Source organism: Podarcis gaigeae (assembly GCF_964106915.1).
Source record: "Podarcis gaigeae genome assembly, chromosome: 15".
NCBI classification, from domain to species: domain Eukaryota; kingdom Metazoa; phylum Chordata; class Lepidosauria; order Squamata; family Lacertidae; genus Podarcis; species Podarcis gaigeae.
Window position 1 is genome coordinate 37,343,292 of NC_139692.1, and position 17,302 is coordinate 37,360,593.

General features: G+C 44.4%; 1 protein-coding gene across 1 annotated transcript in view; it reads right to left on the minus strand.

Annotated features, from left to right (window-relative positions):
• KSR1 (kinase suppressor of ras 1) overlaps window positions 1-17,302 on the minus strand; it is a 106,029-nt gene that overhangs the window by 5,379 nt on the left and 83,348 nt on the right. The window contains 12 exon segments of the mRNA XM_083714451.1: window positions 436-567; window positions 1,425-1,558; window positions 2,203-2,299; window positions 3,589-3,974; window positions 6,121-6,169; window positions 6,766-6,820; window positions 8,213-8,254; window positions 8,709-8,877; window positions 9,406-9,512; window positions 9,654-9,715; window positions 11,135-11,218; window positions 11,934-11,994. Coding sequence (XP_083570577.1) covers window positions 436-567; window positions 1,425-1,558; window positions 2,203-2,299; window positions 3,589-3,974; window positions 6,121-6,169; window positions 6,766-6,820; window positions 8,213-8,254; window positions 8,709-8,877; window positions 9,406-9,512; window positions 9,654-9,715; window positions 11,135-11,218; window positions 11,934-11,994 — 1,378 coding nt within the window.

The window sequence follows — 17,302 nt, forward strand, 5'->3', positions numbered from 1 at the left end:
AGACAGAGCTGTTCCACCAGGCCTTTGGCCAGGGCACAGCCTGACCTCCTCCTCTGGCAATCTTCACAGAACTCTAGCCCAATGGTTGCCATCAATTTGATTTGAATTAATTTTATAATGAAAAGATTTTAGAATGTTGTATTATTTTATTGTTGTTAGCCACCCTGAGCCCGGCTTCGGCTGGAGAGAGTGGGATATAAATAAATTCATTATTATTATTATTATTATTATTATTATTATTATTATTATTATTATTATTAGCATTATGTAGCAGGCCCTACCCTGTGGAACTCCCTGCCAGTTGAAGTTCAGTGGGAACCATCCCTCCCTTCTTTTGGGTGTGTCTTTGGAAAACTGGACTGTTAAGGCAGGCCTTTGCAATATGAAATTTCTCCTTTTTAACCAGTCAGCGTTTACTGATGTTCTCACACGTACCCAAAAGCATAGACGTCAGCTGCCTTGGAAAAAGGCAGCTTATCCTCATCCTTCCCCGGAGCCATCTCGCGCACAATCTCTGGAGCCAGGTAGCACAGCCAGTCGTGGGGCAGTTTCAGTTCGTTCTCACGCCTGGTGTCAGAAAGGGGAGCGTTACTGGACTTGGTGATGTACCCAGCAAAGTTCTACCCAGAGCATTCCATTTATTAAACTTATTAGTCACTTCTTGTCACCCAAAGGTTTCCAAGTTCCTTACAACAAAATGAAAAAAGGTAAACAATACACAATACTATAGGGAAAGGGGGTGTGGGTCATATAATACATGAATATTTCATATAACATCCATGCAACGGGGGGGGGACAGGGACATGCCAGTAGTGAACAACGTTTACAATACTCAAAACAATAAGCACAGCATTACTATAACCCCCCAATTAGCAAATAAGCAAAACCTCAACCTCCCTCTAGTCCAAAAATCATCCCCATTGAACCAGCATCCCCCCACATTTAACCTTTCCACCCCACCCAGAAATCTGGGGTCAAGGCCAATGTTACAAATCAGTGGTGGGTGGGTCATCCAGGGATGGTCTGGCATCTCTCCTCTCCCTTCAGGGGGACGCAGCAGCAAAGCAAAGCAGGAAGATGGCAACAAAAGTTTCACCTGCTTTGCAGCTGACCTGGCTACTGCTCCTGTCTTGCCGCTGGTGCAGTGCAGACCTATTAAAACGAGCGAACCCATGTCGGTTCACTTTGGCAGGTCTACCCTGAGCGGGGCTAGAATTGGATGCAAGCCAGTACTCCACAAGGCCAACACAACTTGGGAACTCAAAGGAGGGGATAACTCAGTGGAACAAGATAAATAAATAAGATGAAATGTGGGGGTGGGTGGGGCTTCTATAGGCGCCATAACTCAGTGGTAGAAGGTCCAACGTTCAATTCCTGGTTCACGTAGAAGCGAATGGAGAAAGAGGTAGCAAAAGAAAACTTACCTTCCCTCCTGAACCACACCAGAAATCCCGAACAGACCAAAGTCTGTGATCACAACTTTTCCGTTTTCATAGAAAACGTTCTTCGACTTGAGATCTTTATGCACAATCCCTTTTGCGTGGAGATATCCCATGCCCTGGAAAACATCAGTGTGTTAGTCTTTTTGCAGGCAGATCTGCATTCCTTGGTGTGCTACCCGGTCAAGCCCCTGCTGCGTCCACTCCTAAGCCCTTCTGCTTTATATAACATTTCCTTCTCTTTCTGCTCATCTTGCACACACCTGTCACCTACACTGTAGAAGGGGGCAGCGTGGGCTCCTATGGTATGGTGAAATAGGACAGCTTTGAAATGAATCTCCCCAAGTTACTAGCCCACAGCAAATATCACTAGCTTTGCTGCCCTACACAGTTTATATCAGTCATTTGTGGGCAAAAGAAAACCAGTTATTTAAAGATGGCCTTGCCTGAGCCCCTGAAAGAGAAACCTAACCTCCAAGTACCACTGCCAAAAGCAGTATTGACAGTCAATGTTTTAAATCCAGGATGGGCAACCGGTGGCCTTCAGGTGTTGCTGAACTACAACTCCCATTATCCACTACCACTGACCCTGTTCAAATGTTTACTAGAGAAACAGAAGAGGCGGGGCAGAAAGGCAGAGCAGTGGCTTCATCCACCATTGGCTCCAGCCCCCAATGCATGTTTTCCACAGGGGGGGAAATGGTTCCCTATCCTAGGTATCCTTACATATTACCTTAATAATCTTATGCAAAATGCTTCTTACCTTAATGATCTCCTGGGCGATCTGCCTGGTCTTGTTAATATCCAAAGATATCTTGGGATCCCTTACAAACGAATGAAGCGTTCTTCCTTTGCAGAAGCTAAGGCAGAAGTGGGTAGACAATTGAGTTAAGAAGAAAAATCAGAACTGTCTTGTGATGAGTAAATGATATAAGGAATGGTTATCCTCACTTCGTACTATCCCATCACAAACAGGCACATATCCAGGCTGAAAAAAAGCTACAGATCCATAGGTAGGCAGGTAAGAAGAGTCCAAGGGTATAAATGATGCAGCATGATAACTGTCAGAACTAATCGTGGTTGTCTTCAAACCAGTGCTTGCAACCAAGGTTACGGGCTGGTTTGCAACCTTGGTCAAAAGCATAACTGCGAATCTCCAGATTTTGTTTTTCGAACAAACAATCCACTGATTTGTATTTTAAAATTGTTATTCCACCTAATAGCAAGCTCACATAGCAGCTCATCATAAAAAGAGGCAACTAAATATCAAAACTACACTGAATTAAATCAAAATTATATCTTTTTTTAAAAAAAACAAACACCAAACACATTCAACAAGTAACTCAAAGAAGCATGCAATATAATCAACAGGGCACCAGTACACAACACCAGCACAAACCAAAAACTTGTTTTTTAAAAAATGTAAAAGATCCCATGAAAATTCTATAAGATTCTCATCAAAGGTAAAGTAATGCTCCCCTCAGAGATGCAATGTTGTTGTTGTTGTTTAGTCGTTTAGTCGTGTCCGACTCTTCGTGACCCCATGGACCAGAGAACGCCAGGCACCTCTGTCCTCCACTGCCTCCCGCAGTTTGGTCAAACTCATGCTGGTCAAGGCAGTGACCCCTTCATGGATCACTGCCTTGCCGTGGCGAAGGGGCTTGAAGAACTCAAGAGAAGCTATGAACTATGCCGTGCAGGGCACCCAAGATGAACAGGTCATAGTGGAGAGTTTTGACCAAACGTGATCCACCTGGAGGAGGAACCGGCATGCCACTCCAGTATCCCTGCCAAGAAAACTCCATGGACAAAGACAACAGAAATGCAATAGCAGTTCTGAAATCCACCTATGCAATTTCATTAGGCTCACCACATGCACCCTTGGGTTTTAGAGGATTATTCACCTCTTCTTCCGATTCATTAAATTTATGGATTGTTCGGTAGCTTACAAAGTTATTGCTTATTGCTCAATATTATTCTTTTAGGATAAACTTTAGATGGGACACTTTGGAAAGTAAAAGATGAGGCCAGGAGCCACACCTTCGATATGCAGTTTGGAACTGTTGAACTAACAATGCCCTAGCAGATCTAATTTCTTTTTAAGTGCCAAAATAATAACAATAATAATTTTAAAAATCAAGATGCTTACCTAGTAATGATTGCTAGGTGAGGGGGGTTCATGCAGGCCCCCATGAAAAGCACCACATTCTCATGTCTGGTTTGTCTGTAGTTCATCACCTCCTTCTTGAACAGTTTCAGGTGGTCCTGATTGTTCCCATCGATTTCCAGCAACCGGATGGCCACCTCCCCGTGCCATTTCCCCCGGTAGACCTTGCCCCACCGCCCTTGGCCAATGGGGTCACCCAGCTTGATCTGCTCAAAGGGGATGTCCCATTCCTGCAGGTAGACGCTGGTCTGGCTGACATTCCGGGACATCACCCCTCGCCGCCAGCGGTCTCGCCGCTTCGGCAGGTCGTCAACCTCATCTTCATCATCCTCGGCTTCCGATTTGTTCTGTTCTTGGTCTTCCACGTGCTTAGGAAAGAAATGGGTGACGGGAGTGTCAGATACAGAGTCCTGGCCGGCCACATCCTCCCTCCCCAGGCCTTGTGGTAGCAACCCTTTGGATCGTCCCACTTCAGCATGGCTAAATCTCCAATACCCTTGGACACACGCACACCCCCTAACACCTTGCATTAAGAACATAAGAAGAGCCCTGCTGGATCAGGCCAATGGCTCATCTGGTCCAGCATCCTGTTCTCATAGTGGCCAAACAGATGTCTGCAAGGCCTGCAAGCCAGACCTGAGCAACCCTTCCCTCCTGTGGTTTCCAGAAACTGGAATTCAGAAGCATGCAACCTCTGGCAGTGGAAGCAGAGTACAGTGGTACCTTGGGTTACATATGCTTCAGGTTACATACGCTTCAGGTTACAGACTCCGCTAACCCAGAAATAGTACCTCGGGTTAAGAACTTTGCTTCAGGATGAGAACAGAAATCGTGCTCCGGCGGCGCAGCAGCAGGAGGAGGCCCCATTAGCTAAAGTGGTGCTTCAGGTTAAGAACAGTTTCAGGTTAAGTACAGACCTCCGGAACGAATTAAGTACTTAACCCAAGGTACCACTGTATAACCATGTTGGTTAGCGGCCACGAATAGTCTTATCCTCCGAAAAATTGTGTAATCCTCTTTTAAAGGATTCACGTTGATGACTATCACTGCCTTATGTGGAAGAAAATTTAATAGTTTAATAGTGGAAGATAAGTCCCTTCTTTTGTCTGTTCCGAATCTTCCGACGTTTATCTCGAATGCAGTTCTAGCATTGTGAGAGAGGGTTGGGGAGAACTTTTCTCTGTTCGCTCTCTCCCTGCCATGCATCATTTTATATATATATTTTTCATCAGACCTTTTATTGGCATCACATACAAACATCCAAAACAAATCAACACAGAATCCCCACTTCCCCAGTGGCACAAAACTTTTGCTAAAAGAAAGGAGGCAGAGCAGTCTATCGTCACACCTCTAGGTCTCCAGGGAGATCAGACGTCTGCAGTGTATTTCGATGACAAAAAACCAAATAGAGATATTTAGCCACTAACCTGGTGAGCTCCTGATCTTTCCCCAGTAATAGAAAATGTATGACCTCATTTTATATGCTATCATGTCACCTCTTACTTGCTTTGTCTCTTAACTAAAAAGTCCTAGTTCCTACCACCTTTCCTCATCAGTGAGCTTCTCCATCCCCTTATATAATTAAATAATTTCATAAGTTGTGAGTCTTTGTTTCTCATTTTGACCCTTTTACATGATTTTGTTTGTATTGTGGTATTTTATGCATTGTGACTTGCAGTTATTTTTATTTCTCACAGTTTAGTAATTACTTATTGCAATGGTTAAGGGCGAATTTCTGTCTAATTATTTGCTGATGTTTTGGGAGTTAATTTTATTGTGTACTATTATATTCTAATAGATTACTGAATATTACTTTATTTGATATAAGCCGTTCCATTTTAAAGTTACGTTTTGTTTTTGTATTCATTATATGGTGTGCGTTCTTTGTTGTTTATGTTGTTGCTGCAAAAAAACGCCTTGTGTATAGTAATACAGAAAGGCGGTATACAAATTAAAAATGAAATGAAATAATCATTTTGAACCTTTTCTGAACCTTTTCCAACTCCACACTATCCTTTTTCATGTGAGGCAAGCAGAACTGTAAACAGTATTTCAAATGTGGTTGCACCACAGATTTGTATAGAGGCACTGGGATGGACCAGGCACTCACATAAGTCTCTGACTCCTTGTTTCTGATTCCACTGCCTTGCTGAGTTGCACCTTGCCTGAACACTATGTGCTAATCAACCTTGAACTGTGGCCTGACCTAGCCTCTGGGTTGTGTTTTGGGCCAAGACTGACTGTGCTGACTTTGGCTTGTAGAGACAAGACTGCACCTTGAACCCGACCTTCTTGGATAAGTGTTTCGGGGAAACACTTTTACCTCCTGAGACTGAGGCTCCAGAGGGGCACCCCCTGGAGAACAACAGAAACATTCCTGTGTATCCAACAGAATAGGCTGCTCTGTGTGCGCTTGGTTGCAGGGTGACTGTGGGTGCCTATGAGTCGACAAAGGCTGGTATACGAATTAATAATTTCACTCCTCAAAAAAACCCTCAACAATTGGAAACGTACCTCCACGTCACGTTCTTCAACCCCGTCTGTCTCTAGGTGCTCATCAGCACTATTTGACAGTGAAAAAGGGAAACGAGAGAATTGAGTTGACAATGCAAGATGGCACAAATGATTGAGAGTTATGATGGCCCAAAGACTGAGGTTCAGGTAGAGATGGGAAACTATGTCACTGCTGATTCTTTCATTTTTCCTGCCTTAGGTTCAGTTCACCACATCGGTTTGTGATTTATTTTTTTGTAAGTCTTCCCAAAAAATTGCCAGCATTTTAGTGTAAATTTATCCTGCTGTACATATTTTTATATATGCAATTTTGTCTAATAGTCACATGATTATGTCAGCATGCCTGATGGTGGTGGGACCCTGACCCTGAAATAAAATGATTTATTAAAAAAAAAAAAAAAACTAGTGAGGGCTGACCATGCTTAGTAACCACAGAATATTGAACGTCGACCAGAAAAGAAAAATGGAAAACTGGGCAGGGGAACAGAATGGAGTATTTATGAGAAGGGCACATCTAGTTGGCTGGAACAGGAGCACCCCTGTTGGGCAGTGAGAATACACCATAATGTTTATTAGTTAATTCCTCCTGTCCAAACAGAATTGTTAGAAGGAGAAAGAGAGAGAAACAAAGACTAAACGACTTACTTAGTGCTTTCAGTAGTTTCCGAAGGTTGTGTTACTTGGGGGGTGTTGGGAATTTCTACAGAAAAGAGCAATATATGAAAAAAGAAATTGATGTTTGTAGTTCAAGGTTGTCGTTGTTTTGCTTTTAACAGCTGCAGTAACATTTACCCAATAAGTACCTAGCCACATAGAACTTAAAACCCAATATACAGAATTCAGAAGAATCACAGTCTGTAGCAATCCTGGACTGTACGACTTCAGACTGATGGGGAATCAAATCTACTACATAACCTTCTAGAAATCTAGGTTAAATTCTCTCTTCCTGATGTGTGTGCTTTCTACATGCAGTGCAGGGAAAACATTTTAATAAATGTTTCCCTCCTCACCCCTCAACTGTGGACTGAAGTGGTACATTCCCATGAGGTCTGTTACACATTTATGTGACCCTAGTCATCACACAGTGGCAATATTATGCAGTGCTGGAAAGCAGATTGCAGCATTTTACAAGCTCCTACAAGACTAGACCAGCACTCCAAGCTTAGTGAATCATATGAGCAAAACAATTTTGCTGGCAGCAGGAAACTACTACTATCTTATCCATGGGCAGGCAAACTAAGGCTGAGGGCTGGATCTGGCCCAATCGCCTTCTAAATCTGGCCCGTGGACAGTCTGGGAATCAGCGTGTTTTTACATGAGTAGAATGTGCCCTTTTATTTAAAATGCATCTCTGGGTTATTTATGGGGCATAGGAATTCGTTCATTCCCCCCCCAAAAAAATAGTCCGGCCCCCCACAAGATCTGAGGGACAGTAGACCCCTGAAACAGTGCCCTTCCAATTTTGCAAGAAGAGGTCTTTCTCATCACATCCTTAATGTCCCTTTTAATCTTGAAATATCCAGGGACTTCCAGATCCATAAAATCTGTGTCCCACCACAATGCCTTCATCTCTCTCTGCTGTGCCTGTCCACTATTACATCTGCTTTGGTGTTTTATACAAAACTCACCACACTGCCAGCACCAAACAAGATATTGTAGTGCTGCTTTCGTTGGCTCTTTGTGGACTACAGCGCCCATCATCCCTGATCACAGGCCACAGCTGCTGGGGCTGATGGGAATTAGAGTCCAACAATATCCAGAGAGCCCCATGTTTGCCACCACATCAGTAAACCAAAGTTTTTATTTTACATCGCCTTGAAACAATTCCATTGAAGGAAATCAATAATAATAATAATAATAGTTGTTGTTGGTTTGCACCCGTCAGCACTTTCTGTGCTGTTTAAACAACATTGGCACTACAGGGGAAAGGAAGTGTTCCTGTTTGTTCATGCAAGAAGGGCAGAACGTTGACACATCATGCAGAAGGAAGTTAAGTCACTTCGCCCTAAGCCCACCCTCTCTTCTGAGAGTGAGGGGGAAACAGGAGCGTTAGAAGAAATGGCACCAGCCAGTTAGAAGCAGAAGAACTCACCTGGGAAGATAAACTGTTGTCTATGCTGAATGTAGTAGGCAGCTTTTTAAAAAAGGAAGAAGGAAAAGGAGGAGAGGACAGCAAAACAAAATGTAAAAAAAAAATCACAAGAGATTAGCATGTGAGAAAACCATGTCAGCAACTGCCTCCATAAATTCAGTGAATTAATTCAAGTTCATCATTAGTAAATTGTAAAACAAAACAGGCAAGGCAGGTGCATTTGAGTGCATGCATTTTGGAAAGATTGCAGCTGGGTTGGAGAATGCATCATCTCCTTTCACATTCAGAGGAACAATGCAAAACTTGATTTAACTGCCATTTATAGCAAACCACACATCTCCAAATGGTGCATGGCCCCAGAGGTGGATAAACCTACTCCTCTTCCCTAGTATTAAAAGTATAAGTGAAACAACTTAACCTAATGGTAGGGGCGTCTCTGCTCCAACCATCCCCTGCTCTACCACCCTGGTCCCAGAGAACAAAACCACAAATTTACCTGGAAAGTTGAACCGGCTGTCCCGCTGGCCCATGGGAGATGGGTTTGGGGGTGGCGTTGCACTGGGGGGGTTGGAAGACGGGAAGGGGGCTGGGGAAGACGGCGTGGAGGAGGTCGTGGAAGATGGGTTGCTGCTGGAGTCGAGGTGGTTAATTGCTGGCGGGTGGTCCTGGAAACGGTCAAGAGAAGGCAGAAATCGTGAGCCTTAAGCCTTGGTAGCTCTGATTCAGCCAGAATGTTTTCCATCACTTCTAAAAGGTTATAAAGCTCACAGAAACAAAGGAAGAACCAGGAGGAGCACGTCGCATGCACATTAATTATCAAATACTTGTTCAATATAAAACGCAATATTTATCATAGTGCAAAGCATTTACCAGAAGACAAAATAAGAAGTTTTACAAGCTAAATTTAATTCAGACCTGCACCCAAGGAAGCAGATGTTTTAAGCAAAGAAATTATAACTGGCTTCCAGTTATGCAAAGTTTGTTTCTACTGTATGCCTAATAAGCAATTAATTTAAACAAACCAAATAACTCTGAAGTGAAATCTGCTGAGTTCAATGAGACTTAGCCCTAGGTAAATGTGTCTATGATTGCAGCCTTGTTCTGTTTTTTCTATTGTTTGGCCAGTCACGGGGGTGCAATCCCCTTCTGGGGGTCCTCTGCTGGGCATCGCCCCCTTTTTGTAAGCCCATTACCTTTTTAGTTAGAGCCTTCGGAAGAGTCCCAAACTGCGGCTCTGATGGTCGGTCCACCGGGTTATTGATGTCAGAAGGGACAGACTCTGCCCGCTTTAATCGGGGTACTATTGAGGACGGGTGGAAGAGGAAGGGGGGGGGGAAGAAAACAATTTCTTGTTATTGCAACAACACCAAGGTGACAAATTAGCTTGGGTAGGGCAGAAATGTGGGGGGGGGGAACCCAATTAAAAAAACCTCACACTTACTGGGTAAGAAAGATATTCTACAAGGTGGGGCTTCTTTCGTGCATTTGTTATGACACTTTAATCTGCAAACAAGAAAAAGGTGCATTAGAGATTATATAACATTATATACAGGCATCCCCTGTTTTAGACATGACTTATTTGTGTGTAATTGTGTACATGTGCACAGTGCAGAACCTGGAAACATCCTAAAAGATGTCACTAAAACAGGATGTGGGTGGTGCTGTGGGTTAAACCACAGAGCCTAGGGCTTGCTGATCAGAAGGTTGGCGGCTTGAATCCCCGCGACAGGGTGAGCTCCCGTTGCTCGGTACCTGCTCCTGCCAACCTAGCAGTTCAAAAGCACGACAAAGTGCAAGTAGACAAATAGGTACTGCTCCAGCGGGAAGGTAAACGGCATTTCCATGCGCTGCTCTGGTTCACCAGAAGCGGCTTAGGCATGCTGGCCACATGACCCGGAAGATGTACGCCGGCTCCCTCGGCCAATAAAGAGAGATGAGCGCCGCAACCCCAAAGTCGTCCGCGACTGGACCTAATGGTCAGGGGTCCCTTTACCTTTACCTAAAAGGGCAGAAGGAGGACAGAGCACTGCAGAGGGGGGGGGCAGAATGGGGTGTTTCAATGGCACGTGATTTCACTCAAGCACATAATGACCTGGAACGCAACCACTGTGCAAATCGGAGGGTGCCTGTAATTGTAAGGTTGGAAGGGATCTCAGGGGTCATCTAGTCTAACTATCACATCCCAGTTCATGTCCTCACTTAACCACGAAGCTCGTAGGGTGACTTTGGGCCAGTCACTCTCTCTCTCAGCCTAGCCTACCACCCAGGATTGTTGTGCAGGTAAAATTAGCAGGGGGTGATAAAACGATTAGTGGGTAGAGCCATGGATGTCACCCTGGCCTCTGGAATTAAAGTGAGAGAAAGGAAGCCTACAGTCAAATTCCTTGGAACTGGAATGCCAAATTTCATATACAGTGATACCTCGGGTTAAGTATTTACAGTGGTGCCTCGCAAGACGAAATTAATCCGTTCCGTGAGGCTCTTCGTATAGCGGTTTTTTCGTCTTGCGAAGCAAGCCCATTGACAGCTTAGCGGATTAGCACTACAGCTGTCAAGCGGCTTCCAGCGATCAGCTGTTAAGTGGCTTATCAGCGGAACAGCTGATAAGCGGCATAGCGGCTTAAGAAAAGGGCGAAAAAAGCGAAAAAAACCCGCGGGGGGATGCAAGATTTTTTTCGTCTTGTGAAGCAACCGCATAGGGGAATTCGTTTTGCGAAGCGCCTCCAAAACGGAAAACCCTTTCGTCTAGCGGGTTTTTCGTCTTGCGAGGCGTTCGTCTTGCGGGGCACCACTGTAATTCGTTCCGGAGATCCATTCTTAACCTGAAGCTGTTCTTAACCTGAAGCACCACTTTAGCTAATGGGGCCTCCTGCTGCTGCTGCGCCGCCAGGTGAAGGGGGAAGGTCCTCATTGCTCACTTACCTGCAGTGTTTGCACTTCACACCAAACATCATGCTTTTCTGACACACCTGGCAGACCTGAGAAAGCCATGACTTTGCGGAGAATCTGAACGAGAAGAAGCAAGCCAAGACAAAGAAGACACGTTCGTATTTTGCACAATGTGTAAATGGTATCTGTTTGATAATGTGTGGTTTGCTATGCCTAATAAAAGCTCTTGATTGACAAAGAAGACACAAAGGAGAGGAAGGTTTTTAAAAAATGTATTATCAGGGGGGAAATTCAAAATCTGAAAAAAAAAGAAGGGAGCCATATTAGTGAATTTCACGTGGTTATATTCCACCAGGGAACGGTTCATTCCTATCTGCCCTCTACCCCACCAGTATCACGCCCCAGAAAACATTTTAGAGCCGTGTTTTCAAGCAGAGGTCATAGCACAAGGACAGAGAAGGTCCTGTGGAAAACAGAAGGTTCCAGAAAACTGCTGTTGAGTCACCAAGTAGCATTACTAGGATTGAAGCACTAGTTGGTCGCCACTGGTGACAGGGGGTTCCATGCAGGCGAGTGAGCAGGGCTGGGAAAGGAGAGGCAGAAGGGTGCATTCCTAAGATGGTCCCATACATGGGGGTTTCCAAGGCTGCAGTCTGAACACCCCCACCCACCCAACTCTTCTTTTGCCGACAGTGGAATGAGATTTGCATGGGGGGAAGTCATACTGATGCAGCAACAAGAGTATGTCCACCCCCCAATGGGCGTGAGCTAAGTCTTCAGAGAATCCAACCTGAGTAGCTTGTCACCCACTGAAAGCATGTGGAGCATTTACCTGTGTGTCACAGACAGACCAATATCTCTTCGTACAGTCTGAGGCGATCCCTGGGGGAGATCTGAGAAGCCAAAATCAAAGGCAGCGTGTTAGGTTTCACCAGAAAAGAAGGTGGACACTGTGAAACAACACATGGCCCATCCATGCAACAAGTTGGGAAGTTCTCCTTCCTATTGACTCCAGATGGCAGCAAATCCCAGCTCCACACAGCAATACTTCCCCGTTTGTCGATTTATCGGGAAGCCAGAGCTAGGAGCTCTCATTTCCCGCAAGTCATTTGGCAGGGGACATTACAATGGGGCAAGTCGTACAGCTGAAGAATGGCACAAGCCACTAATGCAGGGGTAGGGAACTCATGGCTCTGAGGAAGTTCCTGGACTCCAACTCCCATCAGCCCCAGCCAGCATGGCCAATGCTCAGGGGTGATGGGAACTGTAGTCCAACCAGCGGTATCTGGTGCCCACTGAAAATGAAAAGGTGGAAGGCAATGCTAGAGATGAACGAATTTGTCAATTTCAGTTTTCTGTTTCTCATTTGTCCAATCTTATATTTGGTTCTCCCTGTTTTTGCAGCCATTTACATTTATTCTTCTTCTTCTTCTTCTTCTTATTATTATTATTATTACACTCCACCATTTCCCTACCGGGGATGCAAGATGGCTTATAGATAAAAACAAAAACAGCTGAAAACATAGTATTGCAGTATTGAGTCCATGGCTCATGTGCTTCTGGCTTGCACATGAGGAGTGATTTGAGGAGTGAGGCTATTACCCCTCTATTATTGTCCTTGCTGGGTTGCTTGACCATTGCTACCATGTCCTTTCTTTTAACCGATAAAGATGATCAGGTGACAGCAAAGACTGCAAGGTTTTTAGTGGGGCCAATTAGAATAAGATCTATTATTTGATTACTGATGAAAACCCCCAAAATATATTTTCTATAGTTAAGTTTTTACCCCTATCTTCAGTACATTTTATTTTATTTTATTGTGATGGCTAGTGACTGATGCAAATAAAGATTCTATCTATCTATCTCTCTATATAAACATGTAAACATTGCTAGAATTAAAACTATATATACATATATAGAGAGTTTTATATATAGTCATACACACACACACACACGCACATACATATATATATAAAACTATTAAATACACACAGATAATTACAATAAAAAGAGCATAGCACCAACGCTTTCATTAAAACAAAGCATCCTAAGGCACAAAATACATCAGGAGGCTTAGTTTGGTCAGAATCGAGCATACACATCCAGAGTTAACACTAAATACAGTGGTACCTTGGTTTACAACCATAATCTGTTCTGGAGTCTGTTTGTAAACCAATACAGGTTGTAACCCAAGGTGCGCTTTCGCCAATGGGGCCTCAAAAAATGGGTTGTAATCCCCCCAAAATGGGTTGTAATCCAAAAAAAGTTTGCAAACCGGGACATGCACTTCCGGGTTTGACGTGTTTGCAATCCAAAACGTATGCAAACCAGACTGTTTGTAAACCAAGGTACCTCTGTACATTACTTCTGGCAAATAATCCATCACCGCTGCTAGAGGGCCGTGAAAAATTGTGTCCTGGGCTTTTAAGTCTCGTCTACCCATGTACTATCTGAAACCCAAGGGGCGTATTGGTGGCCAGATGTGATTTTTTTCCAGCTCTCCTACTGCCACTAATTAAGTTTCCCCAAATTCCAAAACAATACAATTCATAAACTCAGAAACCATAAGCCACAGCTGTTTGAAACAACTGATTATTCGTATTTTTAAAATGACTAATATGCCTGCAGTCGTGGCCCCAGGTGTTGAAACAGCACAGAAAAACTTGGTTTCAGTGCAAAGCGACATAAATTCACCACATAAACCCCACTGTCCTTCACGTATAGAAGCATTTCGACGTTCAGCCTAGACTCCTTTTAAAACAAGATTGGGGAAGCGCAACATCAGAGGCGAGACCCAGTGTGGGTCTCTGGGCTGGCCCCTTCTTCTTGGTCTAACACACACAGAGCTTGTATTTCTTATCACAAGAATAACTGAGATAAGAAAGGAAACATATTTCCACACGAAGGCACCCAAAGAAACCGTGAGAATACGAAAGGAACAAACTCTCCCTCTGTGTCTCCTCTTTTCATCAGAATTGCATTTTTTGGGTGGGGAGGAGAGACATACCCTAGAAGGCAGGTGGGCAGAAGGTGTTTGTGACAGATATGGGGGACAGAGGTCCCCTTAATTATTCCGTTTAACTGCATAGACACCAGAGGCAGAAATTTTCGTCCCATGGCTGAAACTAACAAAACAAATTAGACAATCAATTTCAGTGCATTTCAGCACAAGGGTAATGTAAAAAATATGCAGCAAATAGAATAATGTTTTATGATGTAACATTTGCAAACTAAAAAAAGCTCCACAAGAAGAGTGGGTGCTACGCATATTTGCTTGTGCGATTTCCATTCCTGGCCTTCGATGAACACGCAAATTGCTGCAATTTCTGCTCCCGTCTCCATCTCCAATGGGATTTTCTGACATCCCAAGGTAAGGACCAGGTAACACCCTCATTCTCCTCCACTGCCGTCTTTTCTACCCTTTCACTGTTACCTAAAATTCTCTAGAGCCTGACACCATGTAGAAAAATAAATGTGCCCTTTTATTTTGAGCACCTAATTTGCTGTCTGTCCCCCACAACCTTCAGCACAGAATGCAGGATTTTAGATGGGGGCAGTCAGAGGATCTCCAGAGCCCAGTTAGGGTGTTTCTATCCAAATAAGCTCTACTCTAGGTGGATAGATACAGTATTTGTATCTGCTATTGGCCTTTGGATGTTCTACTCAAGAGCAGACCCAACAAAATGAAGGAACTCTTAGTAGCACTTAGTTTGCTAAAAATCTAAAACAAAGCAAAAGGTAAGATCAGGAGTGGGGGATTTTGGCCCCCGAGACGTTACTGAACTCCTGTTTTCCCTGGCCACTGGCCATAGTGCCTGCGGCTGTTGGGAGTTGTAGTTCTGCAACATCTGCTGGACTAAAAGGCCTCCCCCCACCTGCTAGGGTTCATCGCACAACACATCAGTAGAGGCAAAGGAAGTAAAGGCAGGGGAACAAAAGAATCATAAAAATTATCTGCCACTGGAATTTCCTCACATGCTCAGAATGAGTCATCGTTCACACTTCGCACTCAGCCCAGCCACACCACTAAACCAAGCTTTCATGCATGACGCAGTTTCTTTTTTAAACAACTATTTTAAAACAACCCATCCCTATAAAGAGCCAACCCAGACTAGACACAATGGGAGCAGGCCTGAATGTTCAAAAAAAGGACAGGGACAGACGGACGACCTGTGGTGTTCCAGGGCCACATCCACACCACAGATTTAAAGCACCATGATGCCACTTTAACAGACACGTCTCCCTCCCTCCCCCCCCAAAAAAAGACTCAGGAACTGCAATTTGCTTAGGGTGCTGAGAAGATGTTAGATTCCCCTCACAGAGCGGTTCAACAGTCAACCCCTCTTCCCAGAGGATTCTGGAAATTGCAGCAGAGTGAGTGTTTGGGCCTACTGTTCTGAAGAATGCGCAAGATGCAGGCAAGCAGAAGGTTGTGCGAAAGGCTACCCTCCAAACCTATGAAAGTCATGTTTTTTTCACACACCCCACTCCACCGATGGCGAGAAGGTTGCCAAAAGAATGCCTCTCTTACCGAATCTAAAAGAGAGAGAGAGAGAAAGAAAAAAACAGAGGGTTAGACTTGAGCCATAGGCATATATTAAAGATACAGTAGTACCTCGGGTTAAGTACTTAATTCATTCCGGAGGTCCATTCTTAACATGAAACTGTTCTTAACCTGAAGCACCACTATAGCTAATGGGGCGTCACACTGCCGCCGCGCCGCCGCACGATTTCTGTTCTCATCCTGAAGCAAAGTTCTTAACCCGAGGTACTATTTCTGGGTTAGCAGAGTCTGTAACCCGAAGCGTATGTAACCTGAAGCGTATGTAACCCGAGGTACCACTGTATATACAAAGCTGCCATATACCTTATATGAGACACAGTATATGATAAGGGACATGGGTGGCGCTGTGGGTTAAACCACAGAGCCTAGGCCTTGCTGTTCAGAAGGTCGGCAGTTTGAATCCCCGCGACGGGGTGAGCTCCCGTTCCTCGGTCCCTGCTCCTGCCAACCTAGCAGTTCAAAAGCACATCAAAGTGCAAGTAGTTAAATAGGTACTGCTCCGGCGGGAAGGTAAACAGCGTTTCCGTGTGCTGCTCTGGTTCTCCAGAAGCAGTTTAGTCATGCTGACCTCCCGGAAGCTGTACGCTGGCTCCCTTGTCAATAAAGCGAGATGAGCGCCGCAACCTCAGAGTCGGCCACGAATGGACCTAATGGTCAGTGGTCCCTTTACCTTTACCGTAGTGGTTAAGAGTATTGGACCAAGACCTGAAAGACCAGGGTTCAAATCCCTCCTCAGCCATCAGGTTCACTAGGGTGACCCAGGGCCAGTCACTGCTTCTTGGCCTAGGCTACCTCACAAGGTTAAATGAGGAGGGAGAGAACCATGTACACCATCTTGAGGTCTTTGGATAAAAAAAGGTGAAGTAGATTCCTTAATTGCAGGGGGTTGGGCTAGATGACCCTTGGGGTCCCTTCCAACTCTAGAACTCTATGATACTATGAAATGCAATAAAACAAAATTAGCAAGACCATTGGTCTGGTATTTCTACATTAGTGTTCTTCAGTGTTGGGTCCCTATACATCCTTGGGATTGCCACCCACATCATCCATTGCCAACTTAGCCAAATGTCCAAACAACACCCAGCACTGAAGAACACGGCTGTGCACTTATCAGCAGAGTCTCTCCAAGTTTTCGGACAACCCTTCTTGCAGATGCTGGAGATGAAACCTGGGACCTTCTGCAAGCAAAGCAAATGCTACTCTATTTTGCTAGGGCTCCTCCCAAATCGTCAGAACCAAAGCAATGCAGCCCTCATGATAATAATGCACCTTTGGGCTTCATTTGCAGTATTTTTGGCATTAGTTCCAAGAAGCCAATATGACTTGTTGACTCACAGCAGTTCTCAACCTGTGGGACCCCAGATGTTGTTGGACTACAACTCCCATCATCTCTGAGCTCTGGCCTTGCTAGCTGGTTGTGATGGGAGTTATAGTTCAACAACATCTGGGGACCTACAGGTTGAGAAAGGCTGGCTTAGAGGTTCTTGGTTTTTGGGGGGTTTTTTACAATTAAGTAGTATATAAATGTTATTAAACGAACAAAAAAATAAAATAGAAAAATTCAATCTGTTGAGAGGAGGGGGTGTTAATAGGTGTGTGTTTTGGGTTTCAGTCCAAATCTCTTTTTAGAGAGGTGG